Here is a 19,804-nt window from a genome sequence, read left to right on the forward strand (position 1 = left end):
TAGGTCTACTACAGTAAAGAGCTAATTTAGTGCCAGGAATATTTAGAAACAATAAGAAAAGTCTAATTGCCGTACACCAAAGCACACAATCGTACACTTTAGATACCCACCGCATCAGTTTAGGTTATCCGGTGAAACTCCAACACCAGAAGTGACGTCACAGTTAAACCAGGAAATTATTGGAGACTAAGCCACCACAATCACTCGATCATGGTTACTTACCGTCAGACCTAAATATTGGGAAGGTGGTTGTGATGCAAAAAACTGGTAACTCACACTGTCCTCTTAAATACCGCCCAATTTCATTAGGAACATTCCTTGTAAAATTATGGAGCATATGCTGTATTCTAACATCGTCAACTTCTTATATATATATAGGCTCAAGCAACTTGTTCACGGGTGATCAATACGGTTTCCGTCTATCCTACTCATGTAACACACTACTCCCTTTCACACATCACTTGCACGCCGTACTGGACAGAAGTTCGAAAGCTGACTGTATATAATTGGACTTCGCCGAAGTATTTGACAAGGTATGACACGCACTTCTTATGATCAAACTTTCAGCATTGAAGCTAGATAATAAACTACTGGCATGGTTAGAATATTTTCTTATCAATCGACTTCAGTATGTCTCGGTTAACCATCGCGATTTTTCACTAACATATTTTTCATCTGGCGTGCCACAGGGCTCACTTTTTGGCCAATTGGTTTGTTTAATATACATTAATGATCTACCAAGTTCTCTTTCTCATAATATTCATCTTTAAGCCGATGACTGTGTTATATATCGAGAAATTTGCAGTGAGCACGATGAACATATATTAGTACCATCATACTTGGATTATTTAATGGTTTGATGCGACAAGTGGCTTATGGAATTAAACTTTAATCAATGCAAATTAATGCGCCTTTCTCGCACAAACGAAGACCGCCCAGTTGATAAAGTTAAAAATAATACGCTTGAACAAGTTTCGTGCTATGGATAGCTCGGAATCAATATAACGTCCGATCTAACAGAAAACTCACGTCACCGTAATAATTATTAACGCAAATCGAATTGTAGGATACTTACGTCGAAATTTCAGTAAATATCCAATAAAATTAAAATTGCTTCTTTAAAGAACCCTGGCGCGCTCCAAATTAGAATATATTGCGGCTGCTTGGGATCCTTACCGCGATAACCATAATAACGCCATTGAGCTGTTTCAGAGCAATGCCACTCGTTTGATACTAGCCAATTAGTTTCGTACGTCCAGCGCAACAGCACCGAAAGCGAGTTTATCATTGTCTCACTTATCACTATCCGGACAAGGTTTTCGCTTATGCTTATTTCACAAAGTTTACCATCATCACCACCTACATGCTGAGCTCATCCCTGCACCTACGTAAATTTCATCGCGCGTTGATCCCATTAGTAAAGTTGGGTGTATATCCTCTCGCAAAAACACATTTCTACACTCTTTCATACCGAACACCTCACGTGACTGAAACCACCTTCCCGCTAATCTTGTTTCCATTACGGATCGTTCCTTGTTAAGAAAATACTTATTCGCATTTTTACAGCGAAGCTGTCATAGGCTAGGTTCCAAGACATCGCGTCCGGCCACTGAAGTAGAAAGATAGACCACAAGTAGATCAAAAGTTTTCGGCTCCATGTGCGTGGTGGTTTCCCGGCAGCTGTGCCTAAGCACAGGTGTCAAAACGGATGATGGATGACCCATTTTTATACCCCTCGCCACCGCCCAGGCCTCTTTCACAGGGGTCGCGGCACATGGCGGCGGCACGTTCCACCAATCGTTGTTCCCTTTTGTCTCGCGACGTAGAGATCGCGCTATTGCTGTTATCAGCGTTGCCCTTTAGACTCGATATGGGACGGACGTTCGTTTAACCAAAGCTTCCAGGATCCTGACGTCAGGATCCTGGTAATGCCGTGCAGTGTGCTACGGCTATCAAAACACTGTGGCTCATACGCTAGTCTATGACGATGGGGCGAACTTGGCGCAGCAAACGCACTACTTGATTATCGCGGTGGGCAAAAAGAAGACACTGATGTCCTTGGTCTTTGACGGACATGCCGAAGACGCTAAATATAGTCCATAATGATAATATAAAAATTTACTATATATAGCCATATTCACTATAGCAGGCCCACCATTGTCACAGCTTCGCTCACTTCCAACTTCACCGTAGTGGAAGGGCTTGAAATTTTCGCATTGTAAATATGCCATATAGCGAGATATTTTGTTTGTATCACACGGTTTTTGTTTATCGTTATTTCGTTTTGTTCTCTGCCTTATTGGTTCCTGCTTTACCGCGTCTTTTGTATAACTTTTTATGATTTACTGTTCCTTTGTTACCACCTCCCCTTTACAATGTATTTGAGCGTATTTAGAATAAATAAATAAATAGCAATGCTGAAGGACAAATTGTTGCAAAATATTGATCGAAGCCACAGTTATTAACTGGGCTCTTAGCTGACTTCCTCACATAGGATGATGCGTGATGAAACAGTTAACTGAGCAAAATTTGAAATTAGCGCCGTACCGCAAGAAATGTCACTTGCAGCATTCAACATCCTATAAACCCATCTCGGTTGTTATTCTCCCGCCTAGGATTCCCTCCTTAGTAGCACGAGCAGTGAGTGACACTCTTGTTTATTGCGCAGCAATTTCCGGTTAGGGACCGACTTCCGGTTTGTCAGAGATGGGATGAAATTAAAAGTAAATGAAAAATAAATACAAACAGGTATATATTGACGGTTAAACTTATAGTTGATGATATATATGACATCAGAGCACATTTTAGTACAGTAAAAAGCTAATTAGGTGTAAGGAATAATTAGAAACAATTAAAGAAAATCCAATTGCCGTACACCCGCAGCACACAATCGTACACTTTAGATACCCACCGCATCAGTACAGGTTCCCGTGAAACAACAAGACCAGAAGTGACGTCGTCAGTGACGTCATACTCAACCAAGGGGTACCCGCTCATTACTAATTAAAATAAAGAAAAGTCACAGTTTCGCCCTAAGGGCGAAGCAATGAATGCGATAACAACACAGCAATGTCATACGAAGTAAGGTGAGCGGCTTTGGTAGCAATATGAATTGTAGTAAACATGAGCTGATTAAGTAAGCAGGTGTGCTGCGGCGTAAGTAGACCGACATGAAGAGAGACTCGATGACCACGAGAAGGCGCGTGTTAAACGGTGGTGTTGATGAGAAGCGCTTCCCGTGGGCAGCGCGTGCGAAGGGACGCGCCTGTAGCGCTGCACTGCTGACCCGGGCAGCATTGCATGTGTAGCGTGCGTTCGAAAATGTGGCCCGACTATTAAAAACTGATTGAACAAGCGTGGTGTGAGCGCGCACAAACAAACATGAATAGATCACACTGAATGACTGCAGACAACGACTGTCAAAACGCTGGCAGCAAGCGCATACGCCGCACCAACGGGCGAAGGTACGTGCGGTCTATAGCTTCAACGGAAACTGAGCGGCGAATGCACGGCGCATAAAGGTCAGAGCCGTGTGGAGATAAGCGACGGTGCGAGCGAGCGACGAGCGCGGTTGTTGGCAGAGAGGAAGTGCGCCCCCCTCCCCCCTCCGCTCCCTCCGGCGCTGGCTTCCCGCTTCCTTGCTTGCGCGTGGGAGATTGAGTGCGTTCGCTCTCCGTGATAGCGCGCGTCCCCGCACGCTTCCGCTCGGGCATAAGGCGCGCGGCGAAGATTTTATCTATAGGGAACCTCACGGCGACGGCGACGGCAGAAATCCGGTTGAAGTGTCCATATAATTGTTATGGCAATAAAACGAGCTAATTACAGCTACACACCACCTGACGCCGAGTGAAGGCCCGCCTAACACAGCAGAGGGGTGACGCCACTCCCTACTCTCTCGCTTCTTCTTTCCCGGCGCGCACCTACTCTGTCGGTCGCTCGCGCGCGCCAGTGCTCGTTGCATGCTCTCACGTCAGCGGCGGAGGGGCGCGTAAGGTGGGCTTCATGCGCTGCCCGCTAGGGTGCTACCCATCGCGCTCTCCTCGCCGTCTTGCGCTCCCTCGCCCGCTCCTCTGTGTGTGGCGGTTTCCCGGCAGTTCCGCTCGCTCGGTCTTCTCAGTACGGTTTCCCGCCCTACACCAAGGTACAACAACGTCAAGGTGCGAGTGCCACTAGCAGACACCTAAATCAAGGACTAGGGTCGTTTCTCAATTTTTCTTGAGTTTTTTACAGAGACTTACCAGCTGGTATTTTTTTTTGTCCTTACAGAAAGCTGCCCTATTTTGTCGTCACCGCTAGCGGCTAGCTTGTACAATGTTTAAGGCACACATTAAGCCCTAGTGTACCGCATTACTGTGTTACACAAATGAAGCAACGTTGCGATGGTGCAAGAAAGACATAGCAGCGTTCAATACGTACTCCGAGAGTCAAATGACTTGCACCTTCCATCTGGTCCAAGCATGCCGAGGTTCAGGTAGACAAGCGATTTCGTAGGCTTGAGCGTGATTAGACTCCCGCCCACGATGGCCGCCTCACACTGTCCCGTGCGTATTGCCATCATGGCGTCGTTCAAGGCCACGAGTGTCGATGAACACGCTGTCTCGACCGCAACGCTTGGTCCTGTGGGTGTGCAGTGACACAATGGAAAACAAGATTGATGATCGTTCGATGTTTGAACATGCTTCGTAGCAATGCGGCAATGGATACTTTACTTTAAATTGAAATTCATTATGTTTGCATTGCCGACATCACCAATCTGCAATAAAACAACGTCATTATCAGCCTATATATATTTAACTGCAGGACGAAGGCCTCTGCCTGCGATCTCATATTACAGACTTCTTGCGCGAGCAAACACTTCCCTATGGCGGCAGGTTTTTTTAACCTGCGCCTTCCTTCTCGCGGCACCAATTTTGTAAGACTAATCGATTGCTGGTCGCTTGCCTTATGCATTCAGTGGTCTGCCCAAACCTGTTTCTTCCTCTAATGTCAGCTAGAATGCCTACTACGACCGCTTGCTCTCTCACACTGTTTTATTCCTGCCTCTTAACGCTATTCTTAGGATTTATCATGATATATTTCGTTGCACTGTCGTTAACTGAAAATTAGTACACAGTTCTACAGATTCGTCATCGTGCATTACTTGCTAGCGCGTATAGGCCCGTTTTGCTTACGACGTGTAGGCCCGTTGGAATGATGCTTATTTCGAGAAGGTCATGGACATAAGAACTTACTTTCTCGGCAATGGATCATTTCCACAGCCCAATAGTCGTGTGCCGTGTACACCCGTGCCGTGTGCACCCTAAGCCCTGTGCACCTGAGGCTATTTTTCCAAGTGCGTTATAAAGGCGCCTCCGTGATGATGTGTTACCTTTGCCCTCAAGGAGGACCCTTCGGTGACTTTCGAGGCTCCGATTGGAGGAAGGTGTGCCTGCAGGTTCCCTGGCCTAGGCATCTAGGGAAGGCGAAGCGCATTTTAAGCGGACGTTTGCGGCTCATCTGGAGTGCTCTCCCTTCTGCTCTAAGATGTAGCTTGGTGCTCGTCCAGAGTGATGTAACTAGTGCTCGCCCTGCACGATGTAGTCTGTTGAGATGTAGTCGCGCGGAGATGCTACGATGTACTGTGCTCCTTACTCCGGCCAGTACGATGATTCCCTTGTGCTATAAATGCGTATGCCTTTTCCATTGAAATAAAGCCCCTGTTCCATTTACCCGAACTCTCTACCTCGGAATTGTACCGATTTGGGCCTGTTGGTTGTACATCGGAAATAGTTTGAAGCGCAAAAAACACAGACACAAAAGAGCACATGAGACACACACGAGCGCAAACTACCAACAAGGTTTATTGACCACCACACGTGTTTATACTATGTCCCGCATTACCGCTGCACATGCGCAGAGTTCCTTCTAAGAAAGGACAGCTCTTTATCGGACAGGTGTACAGAAGCAGTGCTGATACAGGCTGAGCCTAATGCAGATATCTTTTCAGCTTCTATTATCTCACGGGTGAGTCTATGGTCACGTCTGCTGACAACAGCACACTTTTCAAAAAGAAGTCTACATTGACAGGAACTACAGTACATCGTCAACCGACCATCACGTGCCGTTTTCTTTACGTTTAGCGCATGTTCTTTCAAACGTTCATTCAAACATCTCCCAGTCTGCCCTATGTATTGCTTGCCACATGTTAGCGGGATACTGTAGACTACATTAGTAGTACAGTGAACAAAAGGGTCTTTGTGCTGCTTATTGCAGCCTCTTTGATTACGTCCGTACTTCTGATTCAGAATTTAATGAGCTTTTGTGATGCCGAAAACACAACATTAACTTTCGAGCGGCCTGAAATCTTTTTGATATTATGTGACAGCCCATGAATATAAGGGATGACAGCCACTTTCTGATGACAATATAAAAGAAGATTGCAGGCCGCTCGAAAGTTAATGTTGTGTTTTCGGCACCACAAAAGCTCATTAAATTCTGCAATCAGAAGTACGGTCGTAATCAAAGAGGCTGCAATAAGTAGCACAATAACCCTTTTGTTCACTGTACTACTAAGCTAATCTACAGTATCCCGCTAACATGTGGCAAGCAATACATAGGGCAGACTGGGAGATGTTTGAATGAACGTTTGAAGAACATGCGCTAAACGTAAATAAAACGGCACGTGATGGTCGGTTGGCGATGCACTGTAGTTCCTGTCAATGTAGACCTCTTTTTGTAAAGTGTGCTGTTGTCAGCAGACGTGACCATAGACTCACCCGTGAGATAATAGAAGCTGAAAAGATATCTGCATTAGGCTCAGCCTGTATCAGCACTCCTTCTGTACACCTGTCCGATAAAGAGCTGTCCTTTCTTAGAAGGAACTCTGCACATGTGCAGCGGTAATGCGGGACAGTATAAACACGTGTGGTGGTCAATAAACCTTGTTGGTAGTTTGCGCTCGTGTGTGTCTCATGTGCTCTTCTGTGTCTGTGTTTTTTGCGCTTCAAACTATTCTAGACCTCGGGGTCGCCAGGAACGAAGCAACGCTCGTCAAGTCTGCTCGGACGACGGCGTGGACCTGCTTGGCCTCCGTGTGACGACCCGGTAGCGTAGGCCAGAGCGCGACCGTCCAAGGTGACGCCAGGCTCCGAGACCACGACTCCCAAACCCTACAGTTCTTCTTTAGAAGGCGGTTTCTTTGCTTGGATGATTGTCTGAATGGCGCCGCATCGTGGCGTTGTTCTTCCAGCGTCATCTTGTAAGTAGCAAACAATCTTGAGCCCCTTGACCAACAGCAGACGCATTTCTAATGCGGAAGCATTATATTCACCATTACGCGAAAATCCGGCGTTGTATTCGGCGGCGTGACCAAATGATAGTACCAAAAATAGCCGATGGCAAAAAGTAAAAAAATACTGTAATTGACATCAAATTTCTCAGCGGGGTTCCTGGAAACAATGCAAAGTAATGCCCTTCAGAAGAAATTTAGGTAAATTTCGGCCTGCCTAGGAATCGAACCCGCGCCTCCAAGGTGCGAGACCAGCGCGTAGCCCCGAAGCCATGGCAGCATTTTTTTATTTATTGCCATTTCACAAACACAAACACAAACAAAATTATCAGATACACCATGTACATATTCTAAATACACCAGCTACAACTCGGCCAGTAGTATGTGGCTTAAAAATCCTTCACAGAAGCCAATTGATCCAATATAGGTAGCCACTCCTTTGGTTCACATTGGGCTCTGAACAAGTCTCGCGGGTAGATCATACTCTCAACAAAATAGTGTCTTGCTGAGTGAGTTTGTATATGAGCACGCCTAATATCCATCCTCTTCTTCCATACGTTATGCATGCAAAGCAAAATTAGGCATATCACTCGGCACTTACCCTGTATCCGCACATGGAAGAAACCGGATTCCAAAAGGGCTTAATGGCAATTCTGTTTTAAGTGTTCTTTGCAAGACATCCTACTGGAATACGGCATCGTGGCAGTCTAGAAAAATATGTTCCATTGTTGCCGGTTTCCTACAGATTAAACAATTTACTGACCAAGGTACAAAAAGACCTTTACTTCGTAACAATTGCTTTACAGGGAGAGTGTCGGTATGTATTTGAAAAAAGAATCTTTTAACGGAGGTCCTCACCGGCATTTTTTTAACACGCTTTAGCACATCACCCTTTCGCAGTCACAGTGGCGCCCCGCACCGCCTGAAGTCGTCCACGTGGTCCGTCTTAATTTTTTTATGTCCACTGGCCAACTTCGGGACTTTGTTTCTTTGCTGCTTTGTTGTTTTTCTTTACTACTGGTACTTTTGTTTTTCGCTCTTGTGCTTGTTTTCAGCATCTGGACAATGACTTTTAAAACGGAGGCATTGACACATATACTCGTTTATCTTTCTTGGGTGACCGCTTTTCGCCAGCTAACAAATGTTAAATGTTATCGCCAGCTAACAAATGTTAAATGTTATCGCTTGGTGCTGGATGCGCCAGCATGTAGCATAAATTTCTCGAATGTTATCAATGGTTTTATCCGCTCTTTGTTGTCACCGAACCTTGTGTAATCCAATTGTATGCGCGACGAATATTCCGTCGTACTTTCCTGATCACATGGGCACACCAGCGATTGCGCTGGAACTTTCCACGAGTCATGTATAATAGCTGACGCGCTTGACCGCTGACTGGTTTTCGAAAATCACCGACTATGCTCGCCGCTACCGTTCTGCTTTTTAAGTAACCTGTAGAGTTAGTTTCGTAATCCACAGTTCTTGTTAGTATGTATTTTTACCGTCACTACAACGCGACATAATTAAAGAAAAAAATTCACCGACGATCACGATGCACCCGAATGTGTGAAATTTGAGCGCCGCTCTGTACGTGTTTTCATCCCGCAATATATTGGCTGGCGCCGACAATCTGTCGCATGTGGCACGTTGCAAACGAAGCGAAGTGTGGCCCGACCGCCTCAATAATCTGGAGGTTGCAAAAGGCAGCGCGTAGGTGACGCGTGGGCGCGATTCGCAGCTGCCGCCGCGGACAGACCCAAGACGACGCGCGCTACTCTGACGCCCTCTCACAGCCGTCGTCGGTGAACTACGCTTTTCTTCTCACGCTTTCGCCATACCCTCCTCCTACGCTTTACTCCTCGCGGCTTTCATCTTTCGCTGCGCTCCGCGTTCGCTCTTACATCCTTCGCTGCGTTCTTCGCTCGGTTACGCCGACGCTCGTCGAAGGAACGGGCGCCTAAAAGCTGCGCTCTAAAATCCACCGACACTTACGATACTCCCTAATGCGAAATTTAAGCACAGCTCTATACAAGGTCTGTTAGAAAAGTATCCGACCTTTGGCCGAAGAAAAAAAAGACTGGCATAACTGGAGCGTTGGAAACCGAATCACCCTCAAAGTAGTCTCATTGGGACTCCACACACTTCTCCCAGCAGTGCTGCTATTGTTAGAAGCATCCCGAGAAGGCCTGTTTCGGAATGGAGTTTAGCTCAGCTGTCGTTGCAGCCATAATGTCCTCTCTTGTCTGAAATCCCGCTCCTTTCAATTACCTCTTGATTTTGGGAAACAACCAGAAGTCTCAGGAGGCCATATCAGGAGAGTAAGGAGCCTGTTGAACTACAGGATTATGAGTTTTCGCAAAAAAAGTCTGAATTAAGTGCGAGGAATGTGCAGGAGGATGCGGCAAATTCCTGTTGACCACAACTCCGGTCTCTTGCGCCGCACAGCATCACGTAGACGACGGAGGACATCCCCGTAATACTCTTTCGTGACTTTCACCTTGTGGTGTGTACTCGTGGTGTACCACACCGCGGGAGTCAAAGAAAGCAGTCAGCGTCGCTTTGACGTTGCTGCGCACTTGGCGGGCCTTCTTTGGTCTTCGTGACGTGGAATGCTTCCACTGTGACGACTGGGATTTGGTTTCCAGGTCGTACCCATACACCCAAGACTCGTCACCAGTTATTATGGTGTTCATGAAGTCCGGGACAGTGTTTGTGGAATCAAGCATGTCCTGTGAGACTTTAACGTGAAGTTGCTTTTGCTCCACCGTGAGCAGCTTTGGCACGAATTTCGCCGCAACTCTCTTCATGGCCAAATCTTCGGTCCTAATGGAATCTGCAGAAAAAGTGTTGATGGCCACCTCTGTCGCAGTTTCTCGGATAGTCACACGACGGTCCCGCATCACCACAGCGTTCACTTCGGCAATGACCTGGTCATTTCAGCATGTTGATGGCCGACCGGAGCGTGGCTCGCTCTCCACTGGTGTGCTGCCGTCTTTAAATGGGTTGTACCACTCCTTAATATGTGTGCTGCTCAAAGCATTGTCACTGCAAGCCGTCTGAATCTTCCGAATGGTTTTCACGTGGCTATCGCCCAGTTTCTGGCAAAATTTGTATGCAGTAGCGCTGCTCCAGTCACTCCGCCATTTTCCTTGCAAAAAAAACCGACGAGAGCACTGCTCACTGCCTCTCTCAAACGCCGCGTCCCAGCGACTGACGCTATCGGCAGGCGGGGCACAAATTCGGGCATGCTCACAAAGGTTCAAGGCCGGCTGATGCAAGCGCGCGTGTTTCATATCCATCAGGTGCCCCCCCCCCCCAAAAAAAAAATATAAGGTCGGACACTTTTCTAACAGACATCGTACGTGTTTTCATTTCGCGATATAGTGAGGTATCGTACCGATCCCCGCAGCGACTGGCTGAACCGCGACGCGTGAGGCTATATATAGACCCGCCACACAGCTGCCACTTCCCGGCAGCCGGAGCTTATGCAACCGTAATCTTTACCCAGAAACGCTTGCAGCGAACGTTGTGCGCGAAGGTGAGCTTTCTGGTTTTGTTTCCTCCGGACGGCCGGCGCAGACGCTGCGGCGGTTGCGCGGACGTGAGCGCCGTCTGGTGGAGCTTGAAGGTGCTTTCCTCCACTTTACTCCTGGCGCGTGGTTCGCTATCGCAAATTTATGCTTCTCCCCTCACCTTTCCGCAATACCCTCCTCGTCCACTTTCCGTCTGATGCTTTCACTGCAGCCTCCCGCTCCACTTTCCTCGTCGCCCTCTCTTCATATCACCTTCTTTCTTTCCCCTCTGCGCTCCGCGTTCGCTCCGTCACACCGACGCTCAACGCAGGAACAGGCGCCTAAGTGCAGCGCTCTAAAATACACAGGAATATGTCAGGTAATTCGATGTAACATTATATCTCATGTTTTTATGTAGAAAAATATGAATTAATTACAGCATGGAAGCCATCGCAGACTTGAACTAATGTATAACCGAAAGAAGTCACACGTTTTGAGATTAGGCGCCGCAGTATACCGCTTATGCTCCCGTCGAGAACATCATCGTCAGCCTATAATAATGTCGACTGCAAGACGAAAGCCTCTCCCTGCGATCTCCAATTGCCCCTGTCTTGCGCTAGCAGATTCTAACTTGCGCCTGCAAATTTTCTAACTGCATCACCCCACCTAGTTTTCTGCCGTCCTCGACTGCGGTTCCCTTCTCTTGGTACCCATTCTGGAACTCTAATGGTCCACTGGTTATTCATCGTACATATTACATGGCCTACCCAGCTCCATTCTTTCCTCTTAATGACAATTAGAATATCGGCAATCCCCGTTTGCTCTCTCATCTACACCGCTCTCTTCCGATCTCTTCACGTTAGGCCTAACATTTGTCGTTTCATCGCTCTCTGTGAGATCATTAACTTGCTCTCGAGCTTCTTTGTTAACCTCCAAGTTTCTGCCCCGTATGTTAGCACCGGTAAAATGCACTGATTGTAAACTTTTCTTTTTTAATGATAGTGGTAAGCTCCCAGTCCGGATTTGGCCATACCTGCCGTATGGACTACATCCAAAATTTATTCTTCTGTAAATTTCCTTTTCATAATCATGGCATCCTGTGAGTAATTGACCTAGATAAACGTACTTCTTTATAGACTCTAGCGGCTGACTGGTGATCTTGAATGCTTGTTTCCTTGCCAGAATGTTAAACATTAGCTTTGTCTTCTGCATATTAATCTTCAACGCCACTCTTTCACTTTCTCGGTTAGGGTCCTCAATCATTTGCTGTAATTGGTTCCCATTGTTGCTTAATGGGTCAATGTCATCTGCAAACCGAATGTTTCTGAGATATTAGTCGTTGATGCTCACTCCTAAGCCTTTCCAGTGTAAGAGCTTGAATACATCTGCTAAGCATGCTGTGAATAGCATAGGAGAGATTGTGTCTCCTTGCCTGACCGCTTTCTTGATAGCTAACTTTCTACTTTTCTTGTGGCGAGCCAATATAGTTGTGGAATATGTAGATATTTGCCAAGATATTCACGTATGCCTCCTGTACTCCTTGATTACCCAATCCCTCTAAGACTGCTGGTATCTCTACTGAATTAAATACCGGTTCATAATCTATCATAGCCATATAAAGAGGTTTATTGTACCCGCGATATTTCTGCATCTGATACATTGTAAAATATTCCTTCCTGAAGCCGGCCTGTTCTTTTGGTTGAATAAGTCGTCCTAATTCGATTGGAAATTATCTTGGTGAATATTTTATACAGTACGATCACATCGTAGGTGTACAAATAACAAGTAATTATAAACCTCATGGACACAATCAGCAGTTGTAATATATGACGCAATTTATTTCGCTGAAATCGTCTCAGATATAAACTGGCCGCACTGCGAAATGCGTCAAGTGAAACATCTACGACCTCTCTACTTGCGTTTAACTTATGCAGCATTGCCCGCTAAGTATGAAATGGTGTATAGAGATGTTAAACTTTAGAAAGCGCTTACCGTTGAAGTCAAAAGAGTAGGAAATGCGGTTTGCGAAGATGGCCCGATTGTTGCCGAGCAAGACATAGCTGTCGACATTCTCGGCGTCACCGCCAATTGCACCCTCGGACTCGGAGTCGGAGCAGCCAATGAAGACCCCCACGTTACGACCCCGCATCGTCGTAGGGTCATAGCCGGCATCCACGATGGCCTCGTACGAAGTCTCCAGCAGTAACCGCATCTGGGGGTCCATCAGTTGCGCCTGTTTCGGGTTGACGCCGAAAAACTGGGCGTCGAAGCGGGACAGGTCACGAATCGTGCCCTTTCGTTCAGGCAAGCCAAGAAATCCTGCAAGTGAAGAAGGTGCGAATGCCTTGAAATTAAAAAAAGTAAACCTGAGGTTTTACTTGCCAAAACCAGGCTACATTTATGAGGCCCGCCATGGTAGGGGACTCCGCAATAATTTTGATCACGGGGGGGGGGGGTTCCTTAACGTCCCACCAATGCAGGATACACGGGGGTTTTTCCATTTCGCCCCACGGAAATGTGGCCGCCGCGGCCAGGATTTGATCCCGCACCTTGGCCTTATCAGCGCAACGCATATTCATCTCTCCTTCACGTCGGGTAATGCTTTGGGACAATAGATACGTTTATTCGCTGCTTCGCAGCACAAGAATCACTTATTTTCGACTCTCTTCTTTCGTTTCTTCACTACATTATCATATTCCGAAGCGCCATGGTGGACTATTTTACAGCCTTCTCCGGAGATTCTATGTTATGTGAAGCTTAAGGGTCTTTGTTTTAATTTATCCTGATCTCTCGCTCACCAACGTGAAGGTCTTATATAAAGCTTCCTTGGCCTTTTAGAGCGAAGACTTTAGGAGTCCGTCACTGCGTCGGCGTCCCTCGTCACCGATCGAACAAGCGCAGCGAAGGATGAAAAAGCGAACACAGAGCACAACCGCAAATCAAAGACGGGGATAGCGAAGATGCAAGCGAAGGAGGAGCGTCCAGTGGAACCGTGACGTGGAAAGTGGAGGAGGATTGTAGGGCGAAAGCGTGTGGAACTGCAGAATGCTGAGGTCATCGTCTACGAGAAAACTGACAACGGGCCAGTGGGGCCAAAGCTTGTTTCTTATTTATGTAGGTGATCGATTCATTCCGAAAGTTATCTTTTCTTCTCATTCGACGCCGCTTTCCGTGACACCTGCTAGACAGTGGTGAATAGCTGGTGACCAGGCAGTCTCGGTGGTAAGGCAAACTTCGGTCCATTTTTTCCGTTCGCAGATGCCAGCTGTAACGCATGCTCCATCCAGGTAGGCCACAACTACCAATTGCAAGTTCCTGTGAGTTGGCTCAGAAAACCGACTCTCAACCTAACGCTAGTAGGTTTCTGTTAGCAACCCTGCACTGTGAACGTGTTGGCGTCGCAGAGTGGTTCCAAACGATTTGAAATGCCTGGAGGGCATGCAGGGGGCATGCTACCTTGTGTCCATCATGCCAATGCCATTCTTGTGACTTTGTCTCTGAAATCAGAATCTTCCGAATCCACTTCTAATGTCGCTCTGAGGGCCAGAGTGCTCCACATAACACCATCACATAAAAGTGTGCCATCTCTACTTTGACGCACTTGGAAAGGTATCGTTATTTGCACGTGTGGTCAACGATACCAGCAACACACACGTTCATACGGCCTATTGATAGTTGATACGCAATTGCAAAGATGTATAGGAAGCTTTCATATATACAAATTTGACCAGGACATGTGTATGAGCGGGCCATCTGTGTTCCTCACAAATAAACAGGTTCGCTTAATACAAAAAGCAATTCCCGAAATTGCCTGAAGGGGTATTAGAACATTATAAGGGTCCGAAACATTATATAGTGGCGCCTTATTTGCACGTTTGTGAGCTAAACGTTCTTTCTTCTATTCTTCTGTTAGATTAGGGTATCCCTTCCTATACCTGGCTGTTCTGGTGCATGGCGTAGAAGCAACGTTCGCCTTCATTGGACGAGACATGTTTGCAGTCGGAGCGCAGAAGCTACTGCGGAGAGTGGCGAGCGGCGCCCGGCGCCCAGTCATTGGAACTGTACTGAAGAAGAACGAGCAGTATGCACTGCTTCAAAAAAGACGACGACGACGAGTTGGTCGAAGCCGTGTGCCTGTGTTGCCTGGGCTGTGTAACCTCTCGTTGCAGTGCTCTACGCTCTAATTAATTAAACTAGAGTGCCTCTCTACATTTGGTGGAGGTGCTGGGCCCTTTACCGACCTGGAACTCCGCAGCCGGACGCTCCCTCTCGTCTCTGCCATGCCTGAGGACGCCGAGCAGCCCGATCCTCCCCAGGCATCGCCTGTTGTCTGCTCCGGTGCCCTACGCCACCGCGATCCTCCTGTCTTCAGTGGCGCCGACGATCATGACGTCGAGGATTGGCTCTCCTCATACGCCCGCGTAAGTGCGCACAACAAATGGGACGACAAGGATAAACTGACTAACGTCAACTTCTATCTTTCTGGAGTCGCTCATCTCTGGTTCCGGAATCATGAATCCGACCTTACCACCTGGACTGCTTTTACTAATTATTTCAAAGAGGTCTTCGGTCGCCCTGCTGTGCGAAAGCTTCGTGCGGAACAACGCTTGCGTGGTTCGCGCTCAGCAAAAGGGTGAAAACTTCACCAGCTACATTGAAGATGTCGTTGACCTTTGTCGGCGCATCAACCCCACTATGCCAGAAAGTGAAAAGATAAAGAATGTCATGAAAGGCATCGACGATGATGCCTTCCAGATGCTCTTGGCGAAAAATCCTCGAACGGTTGACGAGGTGATCACCCTGTGCCAGAGCTACGACGAGCTCCGCAAACAACGCCTCACTACGCGCCGAGCTGCCGCGCCGGACGACACGATTTCGGCCCTCACCGACAGTTTCAATGCTGCTCCCGCCCACTCCGCGTTCCTCGACCAAGTCAAACAATTTGTTCGAGAGGAAGTGGCGCGTCAACTGTCCCTTTTGCCTGCTACCCGGTCGTCTGAGTCCTCCTTGTCTCCGGAACTACGTCGGGTCATACACGAACAAGTGAGCGACGCACTAGACTGCCTCCAAGGCGCTGAATTCTTTTCGTCCTTAGACTTACGATCTGGTTACTGGCAAGTCCCGGTGGCTGAGTCAGATCGCCCGAAAACGGCATTCGTTACGCCTGACGGCTTATATGAATTTACCGTGATGCCCTTTGGCCTGTGCAATGCGCCTGCCACATTTGAAAGAATGATGGATAACATCCTCCGCGGCCTCAAATGGCAGACATGCCTTTGTTACCTCGATGACATTGTCATCTTTTCCCCGGACTTTTCTTCTCACCTGCTCCGTCTCGAACGCGTTCTCACTTGCCTCGCCGATGCTGGACTCCAGCTCAACATCAAGAAGTGCCGCTTCGCCGCCCGACAGCTAGTCATCCTTGGCCACGTTGTTTCGAAAGATGGTGTGCTTCCAGATCCTACCAAACTCCAAGCAGTCGCCGAATTCGCACGACCAAAGACCACCAAAGAACTCCGCAGCTTCATCGGATTGTGCTCATACTTTCGCCGTTTCATCCGCAACTTCGCCACCATAATAGCGCCTTTGACGCAGCTTCTCGCGGGTAACCACGACCTCTCGGCCTGGTCGCCACTTTGCGATGCCGCATTCACGACGCTGCGTCGTCTTCTAACCTCACCCCCGATTCTCCGTCATTTTGATCCCAGCGCACCGACAGAAATTCACACGGATGCTAGTGGTGTCGGCATTGGCGCTGTTCTTGCGCAACGAAAGACTGGCTTCGATGAATACGTCGTTGCTTACGCCAGCCGCGCTCTGACGAAAGCGGAAGCCAACTATTCCGTTACAGAAAAAGAATGCTTGGCTATCATTTGGGCCATAACTAAATTCCGCCCTTACCTCTACGGCCGCCCATTCGACGTAATAACTGACCATCATGCCCTCTGCTGGCTGTCGTCCTTAAAGGATCCTTCAGGTCGCCTCGCTCGATGGGCGCTCCGCCTCCAAGAGTACGACGTTCGAGTGCTGTACCGCTCTGGCCGTAAACATACGGACGCGGATGCCCTGTCCCCGCTCCCCTGTGTCAGGGCAGCCCAAATTTTCGACGGTACCAATATGCGAGTCCTCCCTTACTGCCACGGACATGCTTTCGAAGCAGCAGAAGGATCGATGGATTCTCTCTATGCTGGCTTTTCTGTCCAACCCATCAGCGCCTTCTTCTGACCGTACACTGCGTCGCCAAGCACACCACTTCGCTGTTCGCGACGGACTCCTTTACCGCCGTAACTACCTCTCGGACGGCCGCAAATGGTTACTCGTGGTCCCACGGCATCTACGTTCGGACATATGTGCAGCGTTTCACGATGACCCGCAATGCGCGCATGCAGGAGTACTAAAAACGTACGCGCGCCTGCGACTCCGTTATTACTGGCGCGGAATGTACCGATTCGTCCGCCGATATGTGCGCTCCTGCCTCGCTTGCCAACGCCGCAAGAATACCCCTTGTTCCTCAGCTGCCCCACTGCAACCCTTGCCTTGCCCAGGACGCGCCTTTGACCGCGTCGGAGTTGATCTTTACGGGCCCCTGCCGAGTACTTCAGACGGCAACCGCTGGGTGATTGTGGCAATAGACCTTCTGACGCGTTACGCGGAAACTTCGCCTCTGCCCAGCGCGTCTGCGCGTGATGTTGCATGGTTCCTTCTGCGTAACATCATACTTCGGCTTGGAGCCCCCAGAGAATTGCTCAACGACAGAGGCCGTGTGTTTCTCTCTGAGGTTATAGAAGCCCTACTCAAGGAATGCCACGTAATTCACCGCACCACTACTGCATACCACCCGCAGACTAATGGGATGACTGAGCGCTTTAACCGTACTCTTGGCGACATGTTATCCATCTACGTCGCATCTGACCAGACCAATTGGGACCGCGTTCTACCCTTCGTGACGTATGCTTACAACACCGCCACACAGACCACTACGGGATTTTCCCCGTTCTTTCTTCTTTACGGACGCGAGCCTTCCTGCACAATGGATACCATCCTCCCGTATCGCCCTGACACAACGGAGTCTACTGCCCTGTCCGAAGCTGCTGCACACGCGGAAGAGTGCCGACAGCTCGCCCGCACATTTACTACGGAAGACCAGCTGCGACAGAAGCACCGTTGGGATACTTCCGCCTCTCCTGCACCCTATGCTCCTGACTCAGTAGTCTGGCTTTGGGTTCCCGCCACCAGCCCTGGACTTTCAGCGAAACTCGTTCCCAAGTACCAGGGTCCCTACCATGTGGTCAGTCAAACGTCTCCTGTGAACTACATGATAGAACCCCTTGAGCCACCTTCGGATAAGCGCCGCCGAGGGCGTGAAATCGTGCACGTTCAGCGGCTAAAGCCTTATTTCGACCCCCCTGTGCTCTCCTGCCCGTAGGTCGCCGGGACGGCTCCTTTTCTCCGGGGAGATAATTGTACTGAAGAAGAACGAGCAGTATGCACTGCTTCAAAAAAGACGACGACGACGAGTTGGTCGAAGCCGTGTGCCTGTGTTGCCTGCGCTGTGTAACCTCTCGTTGCAGTGCTCTACACTGTAAACGGAAATAACTCTCAGGTGGGAGTATAATGCGTGTCGTCTAGCGACCCCCCGGTTGGGAGTTTATTATGCTCCGAATGATCGGAGTATATTTTTTACTCCGTGCGGGCGGAATTTTTGCGTGGTGCCTTCGGAGTTTTTTTTTTCTGTCATTTTTATTTTTTACTTCGAGCTGGACGGAGTTTTTTCGAGGTGTACCGGGAGTATAAAAAAAGACACGTCAATTTGCGTGGACAATTTTTATGTAGAGGCTTCGGGTCAAATTCCGAAATATACGCACAAGCATAAGCCAAATTCTGCGAAACAAGTGAACGAGACCAAACAGACCAAGCAATACATAAACACAAACATTTGAGCAACACCCGACGAAGAGCTGTGAAAGCCATCCAACGCACACTCGACACACAACAAGAAGCAACCCTGCCAGTATATATAGCCACGATAATGTGGGCCTCGAAACGGCCTAGCGAGCAGCTGTAGTGTTTTCAGAGTTACGACTCACAGGCTCGCACATATGAGATCGGTCTCTCTGAAAACAACATGAAACTTAAATCCACACGGAACTGTTAACTTAGAATATTGAAAAAACAACGTTCATGTCATAATTTTTCAAAATTAGAATGCCATTCCGTGAGCGCTGAAGCGACTTCGCCCACTGCCGGCGTCCGCGGCCAAACATGAAACATAAATCCACACGGAACTGTTAACTTAGAATATTGAAAAAACAACGTTCATGGCATAATTTTTCAAAATTAGAATGCCATTCCGTGAGCGCTGAAGCGACTTCGCACACTGCCGGCGTCCGCGGCCAAAAAGTAGTGCGTTAGTTACAGTACGCAAGAAAAATGTACGTGCGCGTGCTTCATGACAAAATTAGCTTCATGCGAAAGAATTGTGGCTGGATAACAATTTATTACATGTGAGCATGACCCGTAGCAGCCTGCGTAACACCGAAAATTGCGTAGTCATACATTTTTTTGACCGCACTACTTGCTCCGCGTCCAAGCAATGTCTCTCGGCTGTGAAACGGAGCCATATCGCTCATCTGGCAAACGAATCCTCACGCTCGGAGCCAGCAGGTATGCTCCTAAATCAGTATGTTTGATGGAGCTGATGTTAATGCAATATCCGAAGCAACGACGTGATCAAAACAGAACTGCGCGATAACAATTCAATTCACATCGCTCAGTATTAAGAAGCTTTATTCACAGTACGTACTTACGTCCTACCGTATTTCTTGGGCGAGGATATCCGTACACAGATTCATAAAAGAGTTGCTTGCACCACTGTCTAACTTACTGGCAGCACAGCACCGTGACGAAGTCGGAATATGGCATTCATGTGCGGCTATCACGGACGTTGTCACTCGAACAGTGGCTGCTGTTGCCATTGCTACGCGGCACTTTACACCGGACGTTGTCAGAATATACTCAAAAGGACATA

General features: G+C 48.1%; 1 protein-coding gene across 1 annotated transcript in view; it reads right to left on the reverse strand.

The window, feature by feature from the left end:
- Nucleotides 1-19,804, reverse strand: part of LOC119444367 (fatty acid synthase-like) — a 296,692-nt gene that overhangs the window by 255,537 nt on the left and 21,351 nt on the right. The window contains exons 3-4 of the mRNA XM_049663302.1: nucleotides 12,769-13,095; nucleotides 4,417-4,617 (exon numbers count right to left, since the gene is read on the reverse strand). Coding sequence (XP_049519259.1) covers nucleotides 4,417-4,617; nucleotides 12,769-13,095 — 528 coding nt within the window. The remainder of the gene's footprint in view (nucleotides 1-4,416; nucleotides 4,618-12,768; nucleotides 13,096-19,804) is intronic.

This window comes from Dermacentor silvarum, chromosome 3, assembly GCF_013339745.2.
Source record: "Dermacentor silvarum isolate Dsil-2018 chromosome 3, BIME_Dsil_1.4, whole genome shotgun sequence".
Lineage (NCBI taxonomy): Eukaryota > Metazoa > Arthropoda > Arachnida > Ixodida > Ixodidae > Dermacentor > Dermacentor silvarum.